The 24,882-nt window shown below is 44.8% G+C and overlaps 1 protein-coding gene and 1 long non-coding RNA gene across 3 annotated transcripts in view; one reads left to right on the top strand and one right to left on the bottom strand.

Annotated features, from left to right (window-relative positions):
- Positions 1-3,176, top strand: part of LOC148029442 (uncharacterized) — a 155,496-nt gene extending 152,320 nt beyond the window's left edge. For both annotated transcript variants that reach the window (XM_087688257.1, XM_087688256.1), the window contains exon 9: positions 2,801-3,176. In XM_087688257.1, the coding sequence (XP_087544383.1) occupies positions 2,801-3,166 (366 nt within the window). In that variant the 3' untranslated portion in view covers positions 3,167-3,176. The remainder of the gene's footprint in view (positions 1-2,800) is intronic.
- LOC148029441 (uncharacterized) overlaps positions 1-24,353 on the bottom strand; it is a 176,440-nt gene extending 152,087 nt beyond the window's left edge. Inside the window, exon 1 of the long non-coding RNA XR_015692428.1 lies at positions 24,298-24,353. This is a non-coding gene — a long non-coding RNA (uncharacterized LOC148029441). The remainder of the gene's footprint in view (positions 1-24,297) is intronic.
- Between the last annotated feature and the right edge of the window lie 529 nt (positions 24,354-24,882).

The raw sequence follows: 24,882 nt of genomic DNA, 5'->3' as shown, positions 1-24,882 counted from the left end.
ACACCTCATATGTGCAAGTCACGTTTATACATTTGATTAACTTTTAATCAAATGCTAAGCAAAGCAAGAAAATTTCACATCCTCATGATGACAGTTATTATCATGCAAAGCATCTTGATGGGCCATTAATTTATATTTATCATATTCCTTATCTTAAAGATCTTGGACTCTGCATTTCAAACATTCAAAACACGTGACCAAATCATGAAAGGTATCCCTTGCCTGTTGCGTAGACACTGAACATTCCAATAAATATTGCAAATGCATGCTAAATACCATATTGTTGGTTCAAAGCATGTGTATCATCCTTAGGACCATGCATTGATACCTCCGGACAAAACCTATGTACTAAACGAAACAATCAATTGTTGTATGCATTCCAAAAACTAATCGTGCAGCAAAAAAGGCAAATTAAAATGCAAAGGCAAGTGAGCAAGCAAAGCCTTGAAGGCATGCACTAGTGGATAAGTCATTTCCAAAACCAAGGGATAATGATAAAAAAGGACAAGTTGTCTCTCCACCCACATCCCATATGTCAATCATTGCTAGAAAAAAGGAATCACCTTAGTAAATATACATTTACTAAGTCTAGCCCAAGTATCCAAATGCTAAAGATATCACTATATAAATCTAGACTGAGAAGGATGGAGCCAAGACGGCATGTCTTGTTTCAATGACAAGGCAGCCAAAGCATCCCATGCCTGACGCTTAGGACCATCCATAATGGAGTGAGGCAAAGTTGCCACTTGACATGGTCCTTAGACACACAAACATTAAAATCACCCAGCTAACAAGGGTACTACAAATCTTCCCAAAGTTGACGACGATTTTGGATTGTATTAGGAGCATACACACCTACCATAATGAAGATCAAACAGCTGACATAACACCAGATTTGTGAGGAACCCAGACGCTAAAAAACATTGTATAAACCTTATAAGCATAGGTGAACCAGCCAACAAGTGCTGCTTATGCTCCACTACACAAAAACCATCCCAATTACTAGCAAAAATAGTCCTCCACAGCCTATACTGCTTGCTGCCCGATAAAACCCCTTTAGCATTTCATAAGGCAAGTCTCATGATGAACAAAAAAGAGGAAGTACTAAATCACTCCCTTTCACTACAAATCACATCCACAAGATCCAACCTTTACAAACTAATCAATGCACAAGGAGAGAACTGTTGCTATTTACAAAACACATTCCAAGAGGGCAACAGCCTCCCATGACAATCAAACCTCAAAGTAGAATCAAAGGCACCTTTATTACCTAGTCTAGCTGCAGGCACACAAGACGATTGAGGTTTAGAGTAAAACCCCTTACCCTTGCATTTTTTAGTCTGAGTGATAGTATCAAAAGCTAGATGTGCAAGAATCGAGGGATTCCAATCAAGCATGGTGTTTAGCCGCAATTACCCTAGAAGCATCCTTAGATGTTTGTTCTCTTAGACAAGTAAGACACGGCTTGCCCTTAATTCCCACTTGAGCAAATCTTTATTTGCATTTCCATGCAGACCTCTAGGGAGAAACGTTGTGCTATTGAAACACATCCGAGGGTTCACGCTCCTACATATCCACCTCAAGATCCAAAGAATAGTGCAAAACCTCAAGAGTACAATCAGATTCAAAAAATATATGGCCCAATTGACCACATCTAAAATAGTGTCATGCAAAAGTTCAGCACATCAGCTCAAAAACCAACACATGCAACCCCGATGCCTCAAAACAAGTTTTATTGAGCTGAGGTTTTCTAGCATCCCAAAGCATGCAAGCTCTATTTCTATTATGGGAAGCCAAATGAGGTTCCACCAAAACTTGACCAAGAGATCTCAAAACCAAAGGAAGGAGCTCTCAAAGATGGAAAGGGAAATTAACCATGGACACGCCTATCTAAGAACATCTTGAGATTCATCCACGGGCCTCCATGGGACCACATGAACCAATTGACCATCAAAATATAGAGGGATATGCTGCATTAACCATGATGAGCATAAGCCATATTTTGTACAAACATGCGTTTAGCAACAACACAAATAAAAGCAATATACTCAAGTGCATTCCAAAATGCATAATAATAAATCCACAAGCAAAGATACCTAATATGACAAAAGTGCCACATCCATGTGACTTACATTTCTTGGTTTTTCTTCAAGAACCAAAGAGAATACCAAGCATGAATCCACATGCCACACTATAATGCTTTCACAAACACTGTTCTCCTTTAGAAGCCTTAGTCATCTATAATGGTTGCTTCACAAGACTGATGCCCGTAGACATCCCAAGAGATCCATGCTGCTTTACACAACTTATGCCAATAGCCATGGCTGCTTTAGAAGAATTATCCCCATAGCCACCCATGTTGCTTGACAAAGACTTACACTTATGGCCTTCCCAAGAGATCCATACTAGTGACACATCTTAAGCATAAAAGCATTCCATTCAAGGTAAACAAATATGCATTTAGTGCCTTGCACTCTACATACCAAACAGAATACACTAATATGTAACGCAAATAACCTGAATCTCCCAAGTTTCCAGCTATGGCCTAGATCATACTTTGTTAAGGAATAGGTATATCATTTAAATACCACACTATGTAATTTCTTTGTCCTTTTATTCCAACCTCACTTCATCTGTGCAAGTTTTCATTGTTTTCACTACTATATATATTTTAATTAAAGTCTCATTGTTTTAAATGTTAATTGATAACGGAGATTTTTTTTCAAAGGATCAGCATCACTCATTTTTCAATCTCCACATAAGGTTGCTGAACAATTTGAACTTGAAATCTTATTTACAGGATTATGCTCAATACAGATGTCCTGAAGACATTGTAAAACATTGCTTTGAGCAAAACACTCCAATACCAAAAACCTACTACTCCCAGTTCATTTTATCAGTTGCTGCTGCCAAAGATGTCTCTAACATCCTGCCTTCTCTGTTTGATATAATGACATGCACTTTCATGAAAGTGGCTTTCCAAGACTTGACAGCAAATCACTGCAGCTATGTTCAGTCTGCATTTAACACTATATGGATTGGTTTTGCTGCAGCCTCAATAGCTATGATGTCCTTGCAAATTATGTGGATGAGCATTAGAAAATATTTAACTAATGAGAAGAACTTCAAACTACAACATTTGTGTTCCCCATTTGGAATATCATAATCTGATTCATTCTTTCTTGTTTCCACGAGGGTTATTGGATTGCAAATTACTTACATGTACAATGCCCCTCTCTCTCTTTTGTTCACGAAGGATTTCGATTGAATGAATGGAAATATTTTCAAAGGTCATTTTGACCAACCAAGCACTCGCACATGCACACGCACGCATACTCTCTCTCTCTCTCTCTTTTTTCGTAAAAGGTAATTGTATTAATTACGAAAAAAGAGTACAAGTTTTCATGATTACAGGATACACGAGGGCTCTAAGCCGACGTGTAAGATCCCAGTACTAAGCCACACAAAAGTTACACAAGCGATGGCAAAGACGTAGAGGAAATTGCCATATGCCAGGTAAGCAAGTCCTCCCGAGGGAGCAAGTCCGAGTGTCGAATGAGATCTATCTGCCAATGCAAGAGACCTTTAAGCCGGGCAATGTATTTCGATACATTAGAGGCGGAATCAAAAAGAAAGGCATTCCGAGTGGTCCAATTGTGCCAGCATCCCCAGAATCTGAAGAAGTGAAACAAGATCTTCATATGCAACTGTGGCGGTGTGGGGTATTTTGGTCGCACAAAAACCCAATCGAACGGGGTGAGCGAGGACCCCACCACTGTATGCCAAACCTGTGACAAGAGCGACCAGATCCTCTTGGCCAGCGGGTAAGAAATAAATCGATTCCGGGCTGATTCCACAGTAGTGGTACAGAAGAAACAATTTCCATTCGAGATTCGACGCTTGGAGAGGGCCGAGGCAAGAGGAAGACCACCAATCATCACCCGCCAAAGAAAGACCTTGCATTTAAACGGTGTCTTATTCAACCAGCCCTCCATCACCGTTCCCTTCCACCATGACTGAGATTTCCGCAAACCCCATACAGAATTAGCTTTAACAGCCAACCATTGATGATCTTTCATCAGAAGATGATACACTTGATTACCAGAGGCCTTTTCCAGACTCAACCGGCCTGCAAGGTCCCAGTCCTACCAAGGACGATCGACCGCAAGGGCAGGAAAAGGTTGCCTGGCCTGAAGTACCAGCAAAAGCTGCTCCCATAAGTCATGGTAGCCACGCAGGATTCTGAAAAGTCTCCTGGCCGTATGAAACGATGCGAAGACATTACGACTGGCAAGGGTGGCGTCCGCAGCGGAAGTCACCCCCAGACGGGCCATGCGGTTAAATTTTGGTCGAAGCTCATGTTTGTCTTCCCACGAAAGTAATCTTGATACTGCCAACAATTCCAGTTTAAAGGAGTTAGCATGCAAGTGGTCCTCCGCTGGATGCCATCTCGCCTTTTGGAGCACGGCTTTCCAGGAGCCGACCAAATGTAATAATAGAGAGGAGGCGGGGCTGGAAAACCGAGAGTCTGCATTAAGGACATGCCACCAGGAGCCCCGAATTTGTGTATTGCCATGTCGAAGCCCGCTGTCCTCCAGAAAATGACGGGCTATAATGGTCCACGGGTGATGATCCACGCACATAGCGCGAAAAAGTGACCAACGAAGGGCCAGCATATGAGTTTCAACATCCAAAATAGCCCACCACCCAAGCGTTTGGGGGTACATGTATGTGACCACGAAATCCACGAAATACCTACATGCAAGGAATCCTTCTTCCATAACATGAAACGAATAGGGCGCGTGAGAGCCTTCAAAGTAGTAGGAGTCTAGGGCAGCAATGGCAAGAAATATGTGAGCATTGGCAGCATAATTGTTTGCGCCACTTTGAGGCGGACATGAAAGGGCCACGCTTGCGACTTCCAATACATAAACTTAGTGACCAGTTTCTGTGAAATCCACTCCAGTAGCTGCTTTGGCTGAACATCAACCCCCAACGGGTACCCGAGATGCCTGACAATGGAGCCACGGGGAACAACCTGACCCTGCCAACCCAAGGACTGTAAATCCAACTCCGTGCAGCTGAGAATGGCTCATTTGAAGGCATTGATGCGAAGACCCGAAGCATGACCAAAGAGTGTCCAAACATCTAATGCCTTGCGAATGTTGTCCTTGTCTGCACGCAAAATCATAAAGCTATCATCAGCCAAAGATTGGCTAATGAAGTGCTGCCCCATAGGAAGAGACAAACCGGCCAGCTGATCAGAAGCTGCCATTGAAGATAACATTGAGAGAACCGGGTGAGTCGCCAGGGCAAAGAAGAGAGGACTCAAAGGGCAACCCTGTCTCACCGCGCGTACAAGGACAAATGGCTCTGTAACCCCACCATTGAGCATAACACGTGAAGAAGCCTCAGCACTAATTGTGTAGATCAATCGGGACATCCGCGCCCCAAAACCCATAGCAGACATAAGTTCAGGAATGAAAGACCAATCTAAATAGTCAAAGGCCTTTTCCAGATCCAACTGAATCAATACCACTTCCTGGCTAGAGTGCCTTGCATAGTCAATGGCCATTTGCACATTTAAGATATTATCCAGAATGTTGCGTCCCTTAATGAAACCATATTGAAGAGCATGCACAATAGCTGGAAGGTGCTTGTGGAGCCTATTCGCCAGGACTTTGGAAAAAAATTTATACATCGAGCCCATCAATGAAATTGGTCTCCACTATTGCAACATTGACAGCGAAGGAACCTTTGGAAGCAATTTGATAATGCCTTCTTTCCATGAGGAAGGCATGACCCCTGTTTCCCGGACCTGCTGAAATATAGCCACCAATGGCTTCACCAGTTGCGTAGCCGAGCACTCAAAGAATTCATTGGTGAGGCCATCCCAGCCAAGGCTTTTATCCTTGGGCAGATGTAACAAAACATCCATAACCTCCTCCTCACAAATATCTGCCTCCAAGGTAGCTCGCATATCAAGTAGAACCTGATGGCGGACCAGATCATAGAAAACTGAACGTGCATACGTAACCTGGTCAGAAGGTGACGAAGAAGAACCAAGAAGATCCCAAAAATAATTCTTGCACATATCGACAATGGTGTGCGGATCAGTAACCATGCGACCTTCTGAATCCTGAAGTCTGGTCATATTTTCTCGAGCAGGAGAAGCATGCAAGGCGCAAAAGAACTTATGAATCTGGCAAGCATTATCTTGCAAATTGTCAGTCAAATTGTGTAATTTGGCCTGCTGATAGGATTTCAACTGAAATTTTTTAATAAGATCGGCCAAACACTGCGCCAGTGATAATAGAAAATCATCATCTGGGGTATCCACCAGAAGTGAACGAACCAAAGCCAGTAAGCCTTCCGTTGCATGGCGACGCCGCCGACAAAGAGAGGCATGATGTATCCCATACTGGCGAGCGACCCGTTGCACATTAGAGACTAGACGTTCAAAAGAAACTGTGCCCTCAGAGGCAAAGTCCAATAAAAATCTCTCAATCAATTGCTGCATATAGCCCTGAAAGATTGAACGCTTCAAATAAGAAGAGTTGAAACGTAAAGGAAGTCTATCCAACAACTGCATAAAAGGTGCAATAGGTTGTGCCAGTATCTCAAGTTGGAGAGGGAAATGGTCGGACAAGGCATATTATTGCAATACTTTCATTTCCAGCATCTCAAGAAGAAAGTCATCATCCTGCATGATGTACATTCGGTCCAACCACGACCATGTAGATGCATATTGCGCTGAATGAAAAGTAAACCCTGGGGAGGACGGATGTAACCAAGACCATAGATCTTGCTTAAGAGCCGCAAGAGCAAAGGCATTCCACACCCGGCTTTCCGGAGCATCCATCACCGAATGCCCGGAAGTGGACTGGGAAGAGTCAACACACATATTGAAATCTCCCATCACGAAACCCCTTCTGCCAAGTGACATGGAGCTCTGCAAAGTCTTCCAAAGATCCCGGGGAGATAAAGGGTCATTTGGAGCATAGAGGCCCAGCAACCATAAGATCTCTCCTTCAAATAAAATTTCAATTACCACAAAGTGGCCCTGCACATCATTTTTAATAAGAATAGGCTGATATTTCTCATGGACAATCATAAGCACTCCAGAATAATGCACAGCATGTGTCCCTGTATAAAATAAGTGAAAACCATGGCAATCCACCACTTTTCCTGCATCATCGTGACTCTTGTGCTCCACCGCACACAAGGCATCCCACTGATTTTCATGCAAGACAGTCCACATGGCATGTTGCTTATGGCGAGAACAAATGCCTCGCACATTCCACGTGGCTATCTTCATATATCTGAAAAAAGAAAAATCAGGAAGGAGGCACCGCTTGCCTCGATTTCACCTTGTCTGCTAAAATGTCAAGGATACCATCATCCAGAAAATCAGCTAAGACTGCAAAAGAATTCGGCCGGCCAGCTTTAGAAGTAGATGGGATATCCACTGTCTTAGGGGTGGCGCGGGGATAACGACGATCCCAGGGTGTAATCACATTGCCTTTAGAATCAAATGCCAACTTAGCAGGTGGGCCCTTGGGCCCGTCTGTATATACTTTCCTCGTAGACTGATTACGGGGAGCAGAAGGAGCCATAGTACGCGCAACATGCTGTGAAGAGGACATTTCTTTCCTGCGCATATACGTGCGCATTGAATCCTGTGACACAACAGGCCCAGAATCCAGGAAAGCAGTATCCAACTTCTTACCTTTTTTGGGACGTGCCTCTATCCATTCATTGTTACAAGAATCCAAACCCAAAACCTGTTGTTTACCTTTATCCAAAACACTGGATGGCTGGGTGTCCTCCTATGAGGGAGCATCAAGCACCATGTCATCCTTGGGCAGCACAACATGCACATTATCGGAAGACGGTTGCCTCTCTGGGCATTCGGCCATAAAGTGACCCAATTTACCACACGAAAAGCAATGTCCCGCAAAGACACCCCATTTCAAGCGAAAATGTAAAGGATGCATGCCAGAGCAATTAAGGCACAGCCACGCAGGCCTCTTCCTGGTAGTGTCCCATAACATACAAAAACGGTTTCTATTCATTGCCCTTAGGCTGGGGGGGACCAGGACCGTTCCCACAACGGCCATGGCATCCTTTAACAATGGCCAATTAACAGCCAGGCAATTTTCCACCTCAACCCACACCGGGCATTCACGTTGAAGTAGGCGCTGAAAGTCGGCCATAGGGCGCCATGGCACGACATGAACCAAGCGGCGATCAAAGAATAATGGTAGTTTGGACAGGAGCTCAGTCCGATGCTTGTCGGAGTTCAGCAGAACCTCATAGAAGCCTCGAGGTCCAACAAAAATCTCCTCCACACACTCCCCTTGCAGTAAATGGTGCAACCACTGGCGAATATGGGAAAGCACTGGGATCCTGCCAGTGAAGAAGAGTATAACTGCACGTTCATAAAACACTGAAAAAGAGCGCAGGACCGTTTTCGAATCCACCGTTGCCTCCAGAACCTCTTCAGTTTCCGCGTCAGAAAAAGCTTCATGATTATGCTGGACATAGTCACCAAGCAACGTATTGGCAAATTCCAGCAAATGCTCCCAATCAATTTCCTAGGAATCCACAGAATCAGAGGCCACCTGAGCATACGAACGATCCTGATGACCAATTATCTCTTCGGGCGTAGGCTTGGAGCGTTTACCCGCAGGCTGAAAGTCAGGAGCAGGCGGCATCTCCTCTGTACACGGCACCATATCCTCCGGTTCCTCTGCATCAGAATCCGGACCAAGAGCGGCTACCGTTTGTTCAATAAAAGCCATATCCAGGCCAGCCATGCTTCTCTCTGATCAGAGGCGGGACTGCAAAATCAGTGCACCACCTGGATGCAGCAACCGGACTCCAACGGAGAACCGGACCGACACGGGCAGATGAACCGGGGTACCGGGCAACGGGTCAACCACAGGTGAGGCTTACACGCAGCTGCGGCAGGCCTGCACGCTGACGCAGAGCAGTCAACGGGGCAGGCGCCGAGGGATCAGGCACAGGCGGTGCAGAGTGTCAGGGCACTGCAGGTACCTGCAAAACTAGGGAACCGCAGGGCTGCAGCCACAAGGCCGCCAACTGGGCCCCAATGCAGAAGGGGACGGACTCGAGCAAGTGAGCCCCAGATCAATAGGGCGGGCGAAAGCCATGGGAGTCCGCAGCAAGGCGCAACAAGCGAGTGTCTGACGTCGCGACGGGATGGTCGGGCAGTAGGCACAGGAGGCGAAACTTCCAGGCGAAGGCGGTTGTCTCGCACAGGAAATGGGGCTCCAGGGGACGGCGGGTCACGGCCCGCAAGCAACAGGGGGTGATGGGGTATTGACGGGACGGTAGAAGTGGGGCGCAGTGAGACGCCGGGGAAGAACGGACCCAGCACGAGTCAGCGGGACGACGTCAGGCAAGGCGCAGGGCATCGATTTGCTCCGCCATTGCTACCGTCCACACACACTCTCTCTCTAAAGCCCTCTCTCTCTCTCTCTCTCTCTCTCTCTCTCTCTCTCTCTCTCACACACACACACACACACACAAGTTGCTGAAATTAAGCAATAATCAAATATACAAGAAGAAGTCATGCAAATAATTCTCTAACCATGGAGCAGCCACATCATGGATGGCAACCCCTACTTACTGGTATCATAGAAGCCACTTGCCACAACAATAAGCCTTTGATACAACCAATATGACCATGCATGCCAGAGGCAAAGTCAAAAATAAAAGTATTTCTAGTATGCTAAATGTGCCAAAGACCAATCCAATGGAAGAAATGAAACAAACGAGAATATTGCAGCTACAGCATGTCAATGTAGGTAATCTTCCCAAGATGTATGTGCAATTAGTAATTTGTTGGGGTGTCACTAAATTCCAAACCATGGAAATAAATTCCCAAAACTGCCTTGCAACAAGGCAGGTAACAAAAAGATGAGATGCAATTTCTACACATGTAGTGTAGGAAAAATAATGTCCACTAGCAATCTCGCGTCACCACACCATAGCACTCCTAGGGAGGTCTCCAATAAGAACACTCCAAGTAAAAACCTTGCCTTTGATATGGGATCTTCGACTTCCATAACTATAGCAATCTATCACACAATTTTGTGTGGCCATCTCTACATGACCACACATTGTTAGCCTTTTTAGTAACTCATCTTTTATCCTCTATCATCTTAAAGTACATTGCATTTTCTGAAAACCGCAGAAAATCATCAATCAAGTGAAACTCCAAACTTGCCAAGGATCAAAGCCCTGAAAATCAAGAAGAGGAATATGCCGCCCAATTTTCTCCTGCAACCTAGACCACATCAGCCGATGATTTCCAAGTATACAAAAGTATATACATACATGGCGAAAAGAATAAAGGCTCAATGAGTGAAAAATAGTAAAATCTCCCATCATCCTCAAAGACACCAAAACCTAGAAATAGCAACACTTCAGCTTGTAAGGAAATGAAACTTTGTCTAGACTCTACTGGGCACAATACATCTTGCCAAGAAGAGATCAAGTGTGATAACAAAACCCACTTGGGACATTTTATTCTCTTACTAGAATTCAAAACATGCCACCAAGAGGTCAAAATACATGTATTGCCATGACAAATCCCCACCTCATAAAATCTTTCGCAATATCCACCCAAGAGTGTTGCATCAAAAGCAAATGCCCTGTAAGACAGCTAATTGTAGAGCCACCATGTGTTTCTTGACATCCAAAAGAGCAACTCCACGCATACGCTTTGGAGTACTGACATGGTCCCAACTTGGCACTTTGACTGTTAGCATAGATAGGAGTGGGTGACTACTGTCCCACACTAAGATCGACCAAAAGACATCTGAGCCATATACATTCCAATGCAGCTGTAATTGCTGCCCTGCATTTAGCTTCATAGCTGGATGCGGCGACTGTAGACTGCTTCTTGCTCAACCAAGAAAATACCTAAATCACCAAGCATGAAACAATTACTACTAGTGGACATCCTCGTGTCAAAACAACCAGCCCAATCATTGTTTGTGAATGCATGCAAGCAAAGAGAAGTGGCTTTAAGATAAAAAAGGCCTAATGTCTAAGTGAGAGACCCCAAATTGAATATCCGGCCATGTATTACACAAATACAATAAATAGCCAAAAACTCACTGATAAAGAGAAGTATCAAATGGATCTCCTTCATCCTCAAGTGTAAACTTGTGGTCTATCTCAACTAGAGTAGAGATAGGCTTACAGTCTTGTATTTGAAAATGCTCAAGAAGCTACCCAATTTGTTGCAAAATAATGCCCCCCTCAACTACAAGAAGCTGTATACCAAGATAGTAGTGTAAGTGGCCAAGATCTGTCACATCAAAATGATGCTACAATTCATCTTTTCAGGTTGAGATCTATGTCCCATGAGGTCTAATCAACAACATTCCATCCACATAAAGAATGAGAATCAAGAGGCTATCCCCATTTTTGTGGATATAAAGTGTGCTTTTAGTGTGTGTATTACTAAAGCCTAGAGCAATTAAGTATGCATGTATCTTTTCATACCATGCCCTAGTATGCTTTAAACCATAAAGGGCCTTATACAAACGGAAAACTTCGCTTTCTAAGACTTTTTTAATAAAGCTAGGAGGTTGTGTGACAAGAAGATTACCATTCAAAAAAGCAATCTTCACATCCAATCGATGCACATGCCAATCAAAATAAGCACCCAAAGCAATGGTACTATGAATGGTGATCATACGTAAAGTGGGTGCAAATGTCACATCATAGTCACTTCCATGCTATTGGGCATACCCTTTGGCAACAAGACGTGCCTAGCAACAATCAATACTACCATTAGATCTACGTTTTAATTTGTAAGCCCACTTTGTGCCTATAGCACACTTGCCAACAGGCAAGTCACATAATTCTCGTGTGCCATTTTTATGAATAGAATCCATTTTCAATTGCATAGCTACCATCCAATGTTCATTTTGTAAAGCATCACGTAAAAAGACAAGTTCCTCATTGCATGTAGTAGCTACGAGTCCCTGCACAACCAAGTTACCCTGTGCATGGTGAGTGGCTACTCTAGGTCCACTAGGAAGTGGAACAAACCATTTGTTATCCCATAATGTATGTATCTAACAACCATCTAGGGACTGTTTTAGCTTCCCGAATAGTAGCCCTTTCATCGGCCAATCCATTATCAACCATACCTTAATCAATGGGTTGAAATCAGGCTGTTATTCAGCATGTGTTTGCTACTGATTTTGCTGCTGTAAATCCTTAATAGGTTGTTGAATTTGACCAAAATCAGGTGCACATTTGTGAAACAATGGAAACAAACTATCAAATATGTCCATAGGCCCCATAGCCCCACATTGGGCTGATTTCTGCAGTCCATGAAGGCCTGACCAGCATATTCAGTGAATACCACATCTCTACTAATAAAAGTCTTATTGATGGAGGGTTGGTACAAGCGGTACCCTTTATTTTCTGCACAATAACCAATAAAAAATGCATTTGACAGCCTTGTCTTACAATTTATGTCTTTGTGGATGTGGCATGAAACCATTTTGCAAACAACCAAAGATATGAATATGTGACACTACTACATAGTTGTCAGGGTACGAAAGGTACAATAAGATACGGTACTATACAATATGGTACTAAATGGTACCTTATGATTTTATAGGATACAGTACAATATTATTATGAAAAGAGAAATTTAAATTGATTTTTCAAAAAACCATAAATAAGTAAATGATAAAACACAAGTTTAAAGTGGAAAGAGCCATTCCATTACAAAATAAGATGAATATATAAGATGACCCTCGCGGTCGCATGCACTGTGCGCAACATGCGATACAACTAGAGTCTAGTATATACATGCATGATGGATCATAGTGGCATGTGGATACAACGATAGTAGATACAAAAAAATTAGAGACCTAGAAATCTGTGATGAGGCATCACTATCATCATCATTGTCATCATCAAAACCATCTAAGTGCTCATCAAGAGAGTCTAAAGATGACTTCTCGGCATCGGATGATGAGACACTCTCATACTCATCCTCACTGACGAGGTTACCATCATCATCAAATGATGGCTCCTTAGGAGCCGATTGTGTAGACAAGGGGGGAATGTCATCATCAATCACAAGATGGGAGCTACTATAATCCCGCCTTACATATGTCTGCAAACCACTCGAACCACCCCTCTTCAATGTCAAAGAGCGCCAAATGATGATGTCCTTGCTACCATCTACTTAGACTCCTTGCCCACAAAGTACGTTGACTGCGAGTGTTACAAGTATCTATTGCTATAAGCTCTCTATAGAGCTCCGCAAAGATCATCTCCTACTCCTCATCCACCTCCTGATGTACACTTGGATTAGTACTGCCCATAAACTTGAATATATGGTTGCTCACACTTGGCTTATCATACTTTTTTTGCATGCTATAATTGTAGTTTTTTGCATCATTGCACATAAGATTGTAAATGCTAAAGTCTAAATTGTAAAGTATAAACTTTAAAGTTCAAAACAACAAATTTTAGGTTGCCCACCATCGCACCTCCCCCCTCCCTCCTACCGCCATCATGCCTTTCCCCCCTCTTGGCCGCCATCATGTCCCCCCCTTCCTGGCTGCCATTGCGCCTCCCGCCTACCCGCCATTGTGCCTTCCCCCCTTCCCTTCATCACGCTGCGCACCATCACCTTCTTGACGCACTACCCCCCCCCTTCTCGTCAACTCCTTCTCCTCATGCTTCCCCCCGCCTTGCTGGCAGGGAGGAAATCCCTACACGGCCCACGCTTGGAACTACCCCCCCCCCCCTCCCGCTGCCCCCGCATCCCTCGCCTTGCGCCCCAATCCCCGACAAGTCCCCCACCTGTGGGATCAGGCCATCTGTCCCCACCACCGGAAAACAGCATCCGCTTCCCCCTCCCCCCCATTGCTTCCTCCATTTGCAGCAACACTCCCCCCTCCGGCAACACAGTAGCATGATTGGTAGGTTCTCAGCAGGAACATGCAATGGAAACCTTTGGTCAGACGCCGGTGCATTCTACGAGTGCCCCCCATTAAACACCTTGCATGTCGTCCTCTCTGAAAAATAGCTCTTAGCTGTCCATGCCACAAAGCTGGAGCTAAAAGAAACAATAATCTTTGCTCAGGTAGTAGGACACTCCCCATCCAGGGCCCAGCTTCGGGATTGGCTCACTCCACGCTGCGCATTAGCATAGCACAAATCATGGAGGTGGTTCTCATGGGTCAAGGGATTTTCATGGTACAACTCACCTCGGCAAATGCAATCCATGAGCTACTGGCTAGCTCACCCTATGCTTCCACAAAGGCAGTCATCTACATGGTTCCTTGGTATAAAGGCTTCACATTGGAGGCATTTGTTCTCCACAACAGATTCCTTAGATATCCAGCCACCCTACTCTTCCCCGGACTGGCGATAAGTATCGCCACTTAGTGGAGGACATTGAGGCAGGCAGACACTCCTTCAAGCAATGGGTTATTGTGACTGGGTAGCTAGGGTAGTGCCTATGTTGCCATGACTTTGGGCATCAAGCAGCAAATTGCACACACTTCGAAGCCAAGGTGGCTTCGTTGACAGGCCCACAGGTGGACGTGAACAACTTTAAACGGTGGGTCCACAGAAGACAGAGAGGGAGATGGGGGGGAGGCCGTAATCAGCCCCTTAGACATAGCCACGATAGCAGGGAGTAGGAGTGCAAGCATCGCCCACCCGGGAGAGCACCACAGGCCCCCCCCCCCTCCTTGTCCCACCCGACAAGACCACAAGCCTCCATATCCATCCCCCACGAAGGTGTCACTGGCCACCTCATTCGAGGGCCCACATCCCCCACACCCTCCCCCCCCCCCCCCCGACCCTAGCCCACAGGCCCCCCCTCCAAAGCCACCAGCCCCCCCCACACCTGCCTTGTACTTCCGACCACCCTGCCATCCCTCGATCATCCCCCTCCCCACCATCCCCCCCGTCGATTAGTCCCCGTAATCCCCACCGAATTCAGGTGACCCCTCCACCCTTCCCATCCCCCCCCATAGGAGGTGAGGAGCCCCATACTTCAACATCCTCCACTCACCAGTAGCCTAGCCCCCCCCCCCCCTCACCACACAACCACCAGCTCATCCCTCCATACCGCTCGTCACACTTTCCTGAGACAAACGCAGCTGCTACCACAAAAGTTTTTTCGCAATGGTCCATGGTCTTACCTAAGAGTTGCAAAGCATGGAGAGTTTCCACTACCTCTAGATGTGGGAATCTTTGTGGCATGCAAGTCAAGGAGCAGCAAGGTCCATCTACTAGCACCATCGGATAGACCAAACTACGCTTTCTTCCTTCAGACCTCTCACACACAGGAGATTGGATGATGACATAGATAGAGGAGAAGCTGAAGAGCCAGGTGGCAAACCACATCTCCCAGTGGATGGGAGAAGGAGGACTAGCACTCTTCTCCCAGCAGTGGCCTGGTTGCATGATGGACATTAACTGGTGGGCTGGGGCCGAGGTCCCACATCTGAGCATTATCTTTCGAGCCCCTCCGCAATGGAGAGCTCCGATGGATGTGATCAAGTGGCCCCTGGCACAGGCGGCCCGTTTCTACCAATGTATAGAGTGACGCCTCTCGGCCTGGCTGATAGATGCCCTGGTGGTACCACCAGGTGCATCTATCACCTCCATGGTCCCCCGCCCGAGGGCTAACATGGGGGAATGGAGTTCACTATCCATGCCTACAGCAAAGCGTATCCACATGCCTCATAGCTCTCCTTCTTCATTAACAGCTTCCACATCGAACAGATACCTATTCGATCAATCACAGGTTTCCCTATGAGTTTACATCTTGCATCTTGGAACGTGAACAGCCTCCACTACAGTGGGACATGTGGTTCCAGGAAGTTGATTGTTTGGCAAGAGCTACAATCTGCCCTTGCTAGCGGATCGACATCTTACTTTTGCAGGAGCACAAACTCACTCCCGTCTGGGCCTAGCGGGTAGGGAAGGTACTCCCAAATAGTTCACACACTTACCGAGAGCACGCCATTGGTGCCCATGGCAAGAGTGGAGGCATATGCATCTCTATTGGCTTGAGGCCCACCGCATGTATACAGGACCACGGGACGATTGTGGCAGGGAGGGTTCTATGGATCAGATTGGATATTGGGGACTCGTGCCTTGGAGTCCTCAAAGTCTATGCCCCTACTGAAGTTAGGATACGCAGCAGGTTCTAGGTGGAGATTGCAGCAGGACTCCTAGAGATGGACTCCTGGATTGTTGGAGGAGACTTCAACAACCTAGAGGCCTTAGAGGACCAATAGGGCAAAGGCAAAAATTACTAGGGCATGGCTAGGGAGGAGCATGAGGCATGGGAGGTCTTCCTACTAGCAGTAGGAGCACGTGATGCTTGGAGAGACCCATCTTTCCACAAGAGGGAGAGGTCGTTGGACTTCTCTTGGGGATATAGGCAGCTAGGCGGTGTTTTGCTGGAGTAGCTGGACAGGTTTTATGTAAGAGAGTGGAGATGCTCTCGTAGAGGCCAAGTAGGAAAATTGACTAGCACCACTTTGTCTGATCACTACCCAGTTCTCCTAACACTGGATGCCCCAGCCTCTGCCCTAGACACACGATCCTGTTAGATCCCAGATTTGATCTATAAGAGGGAGGAGGTGAAGAGAAAAATTGAGAAAATTTGGACTAGGGAGTGGGGCAGGAGGGACCGGATCACAAAGGAGGTTGCAGAGGTCCTAGCCGAGTCGAGCAGTATCTGCCAGGAGGTAGCCCTACAAGCCAGGCAGCAAAGTTGGGAGGAGGAGAGAGTACTCCAGCAAGACCTAGCAACCATGCAGAGACTACTACAGGAGGCACCAAGGGATCCCGCCCTCCTCGCACAGGAGTTGTGTGCACGAGCAGCCCTCACTAGCCTAGAGGAGAGGCGCTCAAAGTTTTCATTCCGCACCTCAGCAGCCTTTTGGGCGTGAAAGGGGGACATGATGTGCAAGGAGTTTTTCCAGGTACATCAGCCCCGCACCCTCAAGAGAGCAGATACGCAGCCTTCGGGATCAATATGGGAGGATTCGCTCTAGCCCAAATGAGGTAATGGAGATTGCCACTGACTACTACAAACGCCTTTTCCAGCAGGAAACAGCCTCAGCCAAAGGGCAGTGATGTAGATAGCAAGGCTGGGATCAAATCCCGTCTCTTGTCACAGAGGAGATGGGATGCTCCCTCCTAGACCCCTTCACAGAGAAGGAACTTAAGGCTTTCCATGCACAGGTTGCACAAAAATGCCTAGGAGAGGATGGCCTTTCTAAGGCTTTCTTCACTACCTACTGGGAGGTGGTGAAGGACCCCTTACTGGTGGCCTTCCAGGAGATTTTCAGCTCAGGAAGGATGCCAGGGAGTCTATTGGCAGTGTGAGAGAGGACAGGATCAAAGCTCAGCACAGAAAATCAATAGACAGTAGAGAGTTAAGCACGACACCCAATGCAATAGACTGAAAGAGTGTAAACTCAAAGTACAAGGTACAATCCTTAAACCTTAGGGTTGTAGGGGGGTGTTTACACCCGAACATGGTAAGTGTCCGTAAGTGTGTGTCATAAGCACATACCAAATAATACCATAAGTCTAGGGGAAAAAACCTCTCCTACCGAGAGTAAAAAGTGCCTCGGTGCCCTACTGATCACTGACACTCTGATGTGAGCGTAGGCGTAAGTGAGGCGTGAGTGAAATACCCAACAAACCCCCTTGGAGTGAAGAGTGATCAAGAGTACAAGGATCATCCGCCACTAAAGGAGATCAAATTTAAAGCATGGCGAAATGCTTCGAATTTCTCACAAGGAAGAGCTTTGGTGAAGTTATCTACCACATTACTAGTGATAGGATAATAGACAAGGCTGATATCACCTGCATGTAGCCTCTCTCTGACAAAGTGATAATGTATCTCAATGTGTTTTGTGCGTGCATGAAACACTAGGTTCCGTACCACTGCAAAGGTACTCTGACTGTCAGTGAACAAAGAAGTAGGCTCCGTACAGACACATCCAGATCAGCAAGCAAGCATCTAATCCATACGCATTCAACTGTGGTAGTGAAAACTACCTTGTATTCAGCTTCACATGACGATGTGGCAACAGTGGACTGTTTCTTGCTAAGCCAAGATATACAAGACGAGCCAAGAAAGAAACAATTGCCACTAGTGGAGTGACGTGAATCATAATCACCAGCCCAATCAGAATCACTATAAGCATGTAACTGCAGTGGTTCCCCCTTGGCATAAAGCAATCCAAGAGATCTAATACCTTGCAAGTAACGAAAGACACGCTTATCAACTTACCAATGTGACATGCGTGGCTGATGCATATATCTGCTCATGACTGAAACTACAAATTGTATGTCTGGCCTAGTGTTGCATAAGTAAATAATACATCCAGCTGCTGGAGCATATGTGTGTGTATCAAACAAATCACTGTCATCATGTAATGACAGTTTAAGTCCAGGTTCCATTGGTGTATAAACTGGCTTGTAATCCTGTAAGCCAAACTTCTCAAGAAGTTTATCAATGTATTTTGACTGTGATAACCCAATACCTCTAGCATCATGTATGAATTGAATGCCCAAGTAATAATGCAAAGACCCCAAGTCTGACATGTCAAAATTTTGCTGCAAATTTTGTTTAAATGCTGAAATCTGATCAGCATGTATCCCTATAAGCAAGAGATCATCAACATAAAGACAAATGATCAGCATGGATCCCCCCTCTTTACATACGTAAAGGGTAGACTCAGATGAGTTGTTTATGAACCCTTGGCTAAGCAAGAAAACATCTATCTTTGCATACCAAGCTCTAGGAGCTTGTTTCAAACCATACAAAGCTTTTTTCAGCTTGCATACCAAGTGTTCCAAGCCCTCAACTGCAAAACCAATGGGCTGCTGTACATATACTTCCTCATGAAGTTCCCCATGTAAAAATGTGGTTTTAATATCCAACTGATGCACAGTCCATCCATAATGAGCAGCCAAAGCAACCTTAGACCTGATGATCGTCATACGGGAGGTAGGAGCAAATGTCTCCTCATAGTCAATGCCTTTTTTCTGTGCATAGCCTTTAGCTACAAGCCTTGCCTTGTATTTGTCAATGGATCCATCTGCATTCTGTTTCAGCTTGTAGACCCATTTTGTTCCAATAACTTTCTTCCCAAATGGCAAAGACACCAAATCCCATGTTTGATTTTTAGTGATAGAATCCAATTCAACTTTCATTGCTGCCATCTAATGCACACTCTGTCGTACATCCTCAAAACATTCAGGCTCCTCTTCATCAAGGGTGCTTGCTGCCATAACAAACTCCATGGTATGTGCAGTATCATGCATACGAGCTTGCCTTCTAGTACGACCAGCCATGGGTACATCCAGATGACTATCTTTCATAGTCTGTAAATACCATCTAGGCATTTGTCTTGCCTCCTGACTGTGCATATTTAGCCATAAGTACATTCTTCATCATCAAGGACCAAAGTGAATAGTTATTTCCATCCAATCTATCCTCCTTGGATACATAGGTGAAAACATCTCCTCCCTAATTTGCCATGATTTTCAATTACCAAAAAATTTGCAAAAGAGCAATGTCAAAGCAGGACTACACTGGAAATCTGAAAATTTCCAGAAATTGCAGGAAATAACTTTCTGCAATTAGTGTACAGAGGTGCACTCTATCAAAACTGTATGTTATGCATGCAGTCCAACGTGCAACAGTGTTCAGGAACACTGTACCAGCAAAATCCCCAAAATTTCTTGCCCCAGATTTATTCAAAACAGTCTATCAATTACTGTAATTGTAGTACATATGCCAATGTCCTTAGAAAACATAAAAGCCCCAAAAAATGTTATGAATGTGTCCAGAAATTTGCATTCAATTTGTCCCACACATGTATCCTGTATGTTGTGCCTGCTGCATAGGAACCCCCTCTTCCAGAACTTTGTTCTGGAATAAAAGGATTTTTTTAAAAAAATTAAAAAAATACCTTAGTAATGACGGGCTGTCTCGCTGACGATAGGCGGGCATCAAGGGGTGGCGTGGCTGATATGAGGACAATCAGGCGGGCAGGACGTCGCAGGCGAGCAAGCATCTGAGCTGCTGCGAGCTGGCGCAGTGGCGAAACGGTGGCGCAAAGGACCAGTGTGTAGAGGCATCACAACTGGCAAGGCTGCTGACGAGCTGCACAGGATGTATGACAGACGACGCTTCTGGACGTGATGACTACAGGCAGGCGGCACTGGCGACTGTTGACGGGCAGTACTGGCGAGCTGGATACTGGCGGGCTGGATACTGGCGGGCTTGACGTCTGGCGAGTGGCGTAGCAGACTGGACTGGCAGGCAGCTAGCGTCTAGCACTTCAGACTGTGACTGACGGGCGTGATGTCAGGACATGGCCAGTACAGCAGACTAGCGTGTGGCACAAGAAGCAATCGAGCTGCTGCAGGTCATGGTGAATCTGACGGGTAGAGTTGAGCAGAGCCAGAAGCTCCCAAAGGCTGAGTAGAGCTGAGGAGAACCTAAGCTTCAGCTGAACAAAGCCAATGCTGCTCTGATACCAAATGTGAGAGAGGACAGGATCGAAGCTCAGCACAAAAAACCAATAGACAGTAGAGAGTGAAGCACGACACCCAATGCAATAGATTGAAAAGAGTGTAAACTCAAAGTACAAGGTACAACCCTTAAACCTTAGGGTTGTAGGGGAGTGTTCACACCCGAACATGGTAAGTGCCCGTAAGTATGTGTCATAAGCACATACGAAATAATACCATAAGACTGGGGAAAAAACCTATCCTACCAAGAGTAAAAAGTGACCTAGTGTCCTACTGATCACCGACACTCCGATGTGAGTGTAGACATAAGTGAGGCGTGAGTGAATACCCAACAGGCAGGTCTTATCAGTCTCCTCCCCAAAGGGGGAGACCGGTTGTACTACATACGAGGGTAACTATGCACTTTGGTTTCCAACCATTTCAAGCCTCATAAGGCATGCATTCAGCCAATGATTTAGTGGGGCTACAATTTGGCACATACATTGCACACATATAGATACTAGTGACCAAACCTTCCTCATGACCAGGTGAGCAAGGAACTGATGGCAGGAGGCTTCAGCTGATGTTTGACAAGAAAAGAAAACATCAACCATTGGAAATTCTTCACTTGAAGAGTGAGAGGCAAGGCAAAGCACACCAATCAACATTTGCCAAATGAAAACCTTGGATCTGAAAGAATGGTGTTCCACAAATTGTGGTAGCCTCGAGGGACATGTAAGTAGTGTCGGGCCGAACTGAAGGACATAACAGCCCCGCTAACACGTAGAAGAGCACCAGCAATAGTAACAAGTCCTAGGCATGTTATCCCATTCAACATTGGCCTTTATTCCTCTTTGCCTTGCTAGGCGAGCAGCTTTGAAACTGCCAGCACTTTTGCTCTCGGGGAGTTAGTCGCCTCTCGTTCTGGAGATGGGTGTCAAGAAGATTTAACAAGGACCAATCTCAATAGCATCAAGCCAAAACTTTGGGAGCAGCTTATTGTGTGAAAGCATACAACGTGCCATTTCCATTAGAGTACGATTTTCCCTTTCAAACAAACAGTTTGTTGAGGTATGTAAGGCGTAGTACACTAATGTGCAATGCCCCTTTTAACCAAAAAAGAGTTATAACTCTCTTGACATATATTTTTCCCTAGATTGGTATGAAGTATAATCGGCTTGCATCCAATGCCACTTTCAACCAAGGTCAAGAAGGTTTTAAAGCATGCAAACACTTCTGATTTATGCATCAAAATATATGCCCAACAATGATAAGACATGTCATGGATGAAGGTAACAAAGTATAAATATCCTTCGATAAATTTGACACACATGGATCCACAAACATCACTAAGCACAAGCTATAATTTCTGATCAGCGTGCATAGACCCACTTTTGAAAAATGAAGCATGATGCATTTTGCCAAGTACACAACTCTCACATACATTGTGAGTAGGTGCTTTCAATGGAGGGAGATTACGCACCATATTTTTTCTTTTTAGGCAAAGCAAACTGCCATAAATAAGATGACCAAACCGAGCATGCCATAACTTAGTGTCATCCACAAGGGTTGCATCAACTTATAATACATCCTTTGATGCTATCCTCTCATATAAATCAAGCTAATACAAGCCATTGTACAATTTACTACAACAAAAACATCCCCATCACTATAGTCATAAACATTGCATCAATCCATGTGAAATTTAACTACTAAACCAACATATGCAATGGTTGCAACTGAAAGTAAATTTTTTTAAGGCACATAGAAGAGATTTTCAACATAATAGTTTTTGCATCTACCACAATAATGGAAATCTATCCAATGCCTTGAATTGCATACAAAGCATTATTTACACATATAACAAATCCCCCCCTTTCATACATTTACATATAATATAAACAAGTTACGAAAGGACATTATGTGCTTGGAAGCTCCGCAGTAAAAAATACCATGTGCTACAATTTCCAATCCCACTAATAGATAGTAATCATGGTCATGTGAAAAAGGATCATAGAAACAATGCAAAACAAAAGCAAGCTTGCTAAATGTACGATTGTGTCCTTCATATTTGCTAGATTTTCAACAACATTCATATCCAATAGTTCCCTCTTTTCACTTGTCATCCTCTTTTTACATTCTTCAATAACATGCCTCTTTTTTATGTAATAATTGCATCTCTTTGTCTTAGCACCGTCACCCTTGGTGCTTGAAAATTGAATAGAAGAAGTTGGTTTGCCTCTACCCTTTGAGTTTAAGAGTTGCAATGCATGACTTTCCTTTGTTCCGATGTGATTGGCTCTGCAAATTGTTTGATTATCCATATTTATGTTAGAGCGATTCTCCATTTATTGCTCGCATTGCAATAACAATGACACTGATACATCAAATGTGTACACCCAAGCATCTCCTTTTGCAAGTGAAGTATAATGACAAAACCCTGATGGGTATTAGGTAGGCCAACCAATACTATAGATACAAGAGGCATCAAGAATTATTTCATCAATATTTGCAAGCTACTCTCTGTGACATATTCCTTGGCACGTGTAATATATAAATCCAAAAATCGCCCTCTATCATGTGCTCCATCTCAAGCTACATGTACACATAGACTACACGAGCCTCATTGCTCACCTAATGCAATAAATTAAGCTGATTTCAAGCATCCTTAGCCATTGTGCATGGCCGAATATGCAAGATAACATGTCTCTTGCACAAGAGTGTAATCAAAGCATGAGCTTGGACATCACACCCATCCCATCTCAACTAATGTGCAATGGGAGGTGCAGCAGAAGCCAAAGTGGAAGATCCACTTGTGAGAGTGGATGAGCTAGAAGAACCCTAAGATATACTTCATCATGTAAGCCATATGGAATCATTAGTGCCATTCAATTTATCGGAGTCCCCCAACATATTGGGTAAATCATTTCTCCTTGCCATTGCTTGCTGCAAATCTTTGGTTTTTGTAACCAGCTATTGTCCAAAGTGCAAATGCAAAGACAACACTAAAATTGAGCAATGAAAATGCCAAAAGACTTGCAATCACAAAATTAATAATAGTAAGGAAGATCTTGCAGCTGAAATAGCTCCAATGTTTATGAATGTCAGTGTAAAAGTGTAATTGGCCTCAGCGATTATGAATTTGAAAAAAATTCACAGAAGTCCCAAACTTAGATGCTTAAATTTTGTGAAATCAGAATCATCAACCTTCAGGATCATGACGTGTTGCTCAAATCGGGGTCGCGGCAGGGACTCCCGAGTGGAGCCAAACCAACCTGTCAGTAAACTGGGTGGCCGCGCAACGTGGGTCAATGCTAAGGCTGTCGGGGGTGCGCAAGGCACGCGGAGGGCTGTGACGTGACTGACAGTGGAGGCAGTTTTGGACTAAACACACGAAGCATGGGACTGTCAACAACAAATCGTCGCACGTGTGAGAGACACAACATGCGGCGTGGCTATACAGGGTATGAATCTGTTGTGAGGCAACCAGGCTTACGGACTAAACCAGCTAATGATGATAGGTCTGGAGCAGATGCAAACAGGTTTTTGCTATTGGAAGCTGGCGAGCAGATGGTTAACTGATACCAAGCAACAGGCGAATGATTTGCAAGGAAATTTTGAAGCAAATGTGCAGCCCCTTGAACCCAAATCAACAACTCGAATGTGAGATAGTAGCGAAGCACGAGGCTCGATGGAGGTGCCAGAGAAGAGATATGACTTTACCACTATAAGGTTAGGGTGCAGCAGCATGCACGTACGCACACTCAACACATAATGAGTGTACAGCAAGAGAGAAGAGAATGCTAGAATGTCACGACTCACATGCACTATGTGAGAATTATGAGAAAGTATAATTCCTAAGGTACTAAATACCACACCCACTAATGGGTATTCATGCGGGGAAAAAGCCTATTCTCTAGTTAGAAGATAAAAGTGCCTATGGATAAGGGAGCATTCATAGCAAAACTTAGGAGAAATATGATAAGTGTAACAAATTTTTTAAGTGCATCAACCATGTACATTCCGAGACCAGATCTAGAGTCTCTGTGATAAGCATGGGAGAGTCTACTCTTGCCTAGAGGGGGTGATGGAGCTTGCTACAATATTCTACAGATAGCCTTTTCAATAAGAAGCAATATTAGATAGGGTGCTCTGATGCAAATAGTAGGTGTGGGAGTACATTCCACCCCTTGTGATCAAGATAATGGAACATTCACTCCTTGAGCCATTAATGGAGAAGGAACTTGTCGAGGCATTCCACACAAAGGATGGACAAACATATCCAAGAGAGAATGGGTTATGTAGAGC

The sequence above is a fragment of the Lygodium microphyllum genome, chromosome 11, assembly GCF_053477565.2.
Source record: "Lygodium microphyllum isolate KBCC chromosome 11, Lygodium_microphyllum_v1.1.10, whole genome shotgun sequence".
In the NCBI taxonomy this organism is placed as follows: domain Eukaryota; kingdom Viridiplantae; phylum Streptophyta; class Polypodiopsida; order Schizaeales; family Lygodiaceae; genus Lygodium; species Lygodium microphyllum.
The sequence above is the reverse complement of the archived record's forward strand: the minus strand, read 5'-3'. Positions and strand labels throughout refer to the sequence as shown.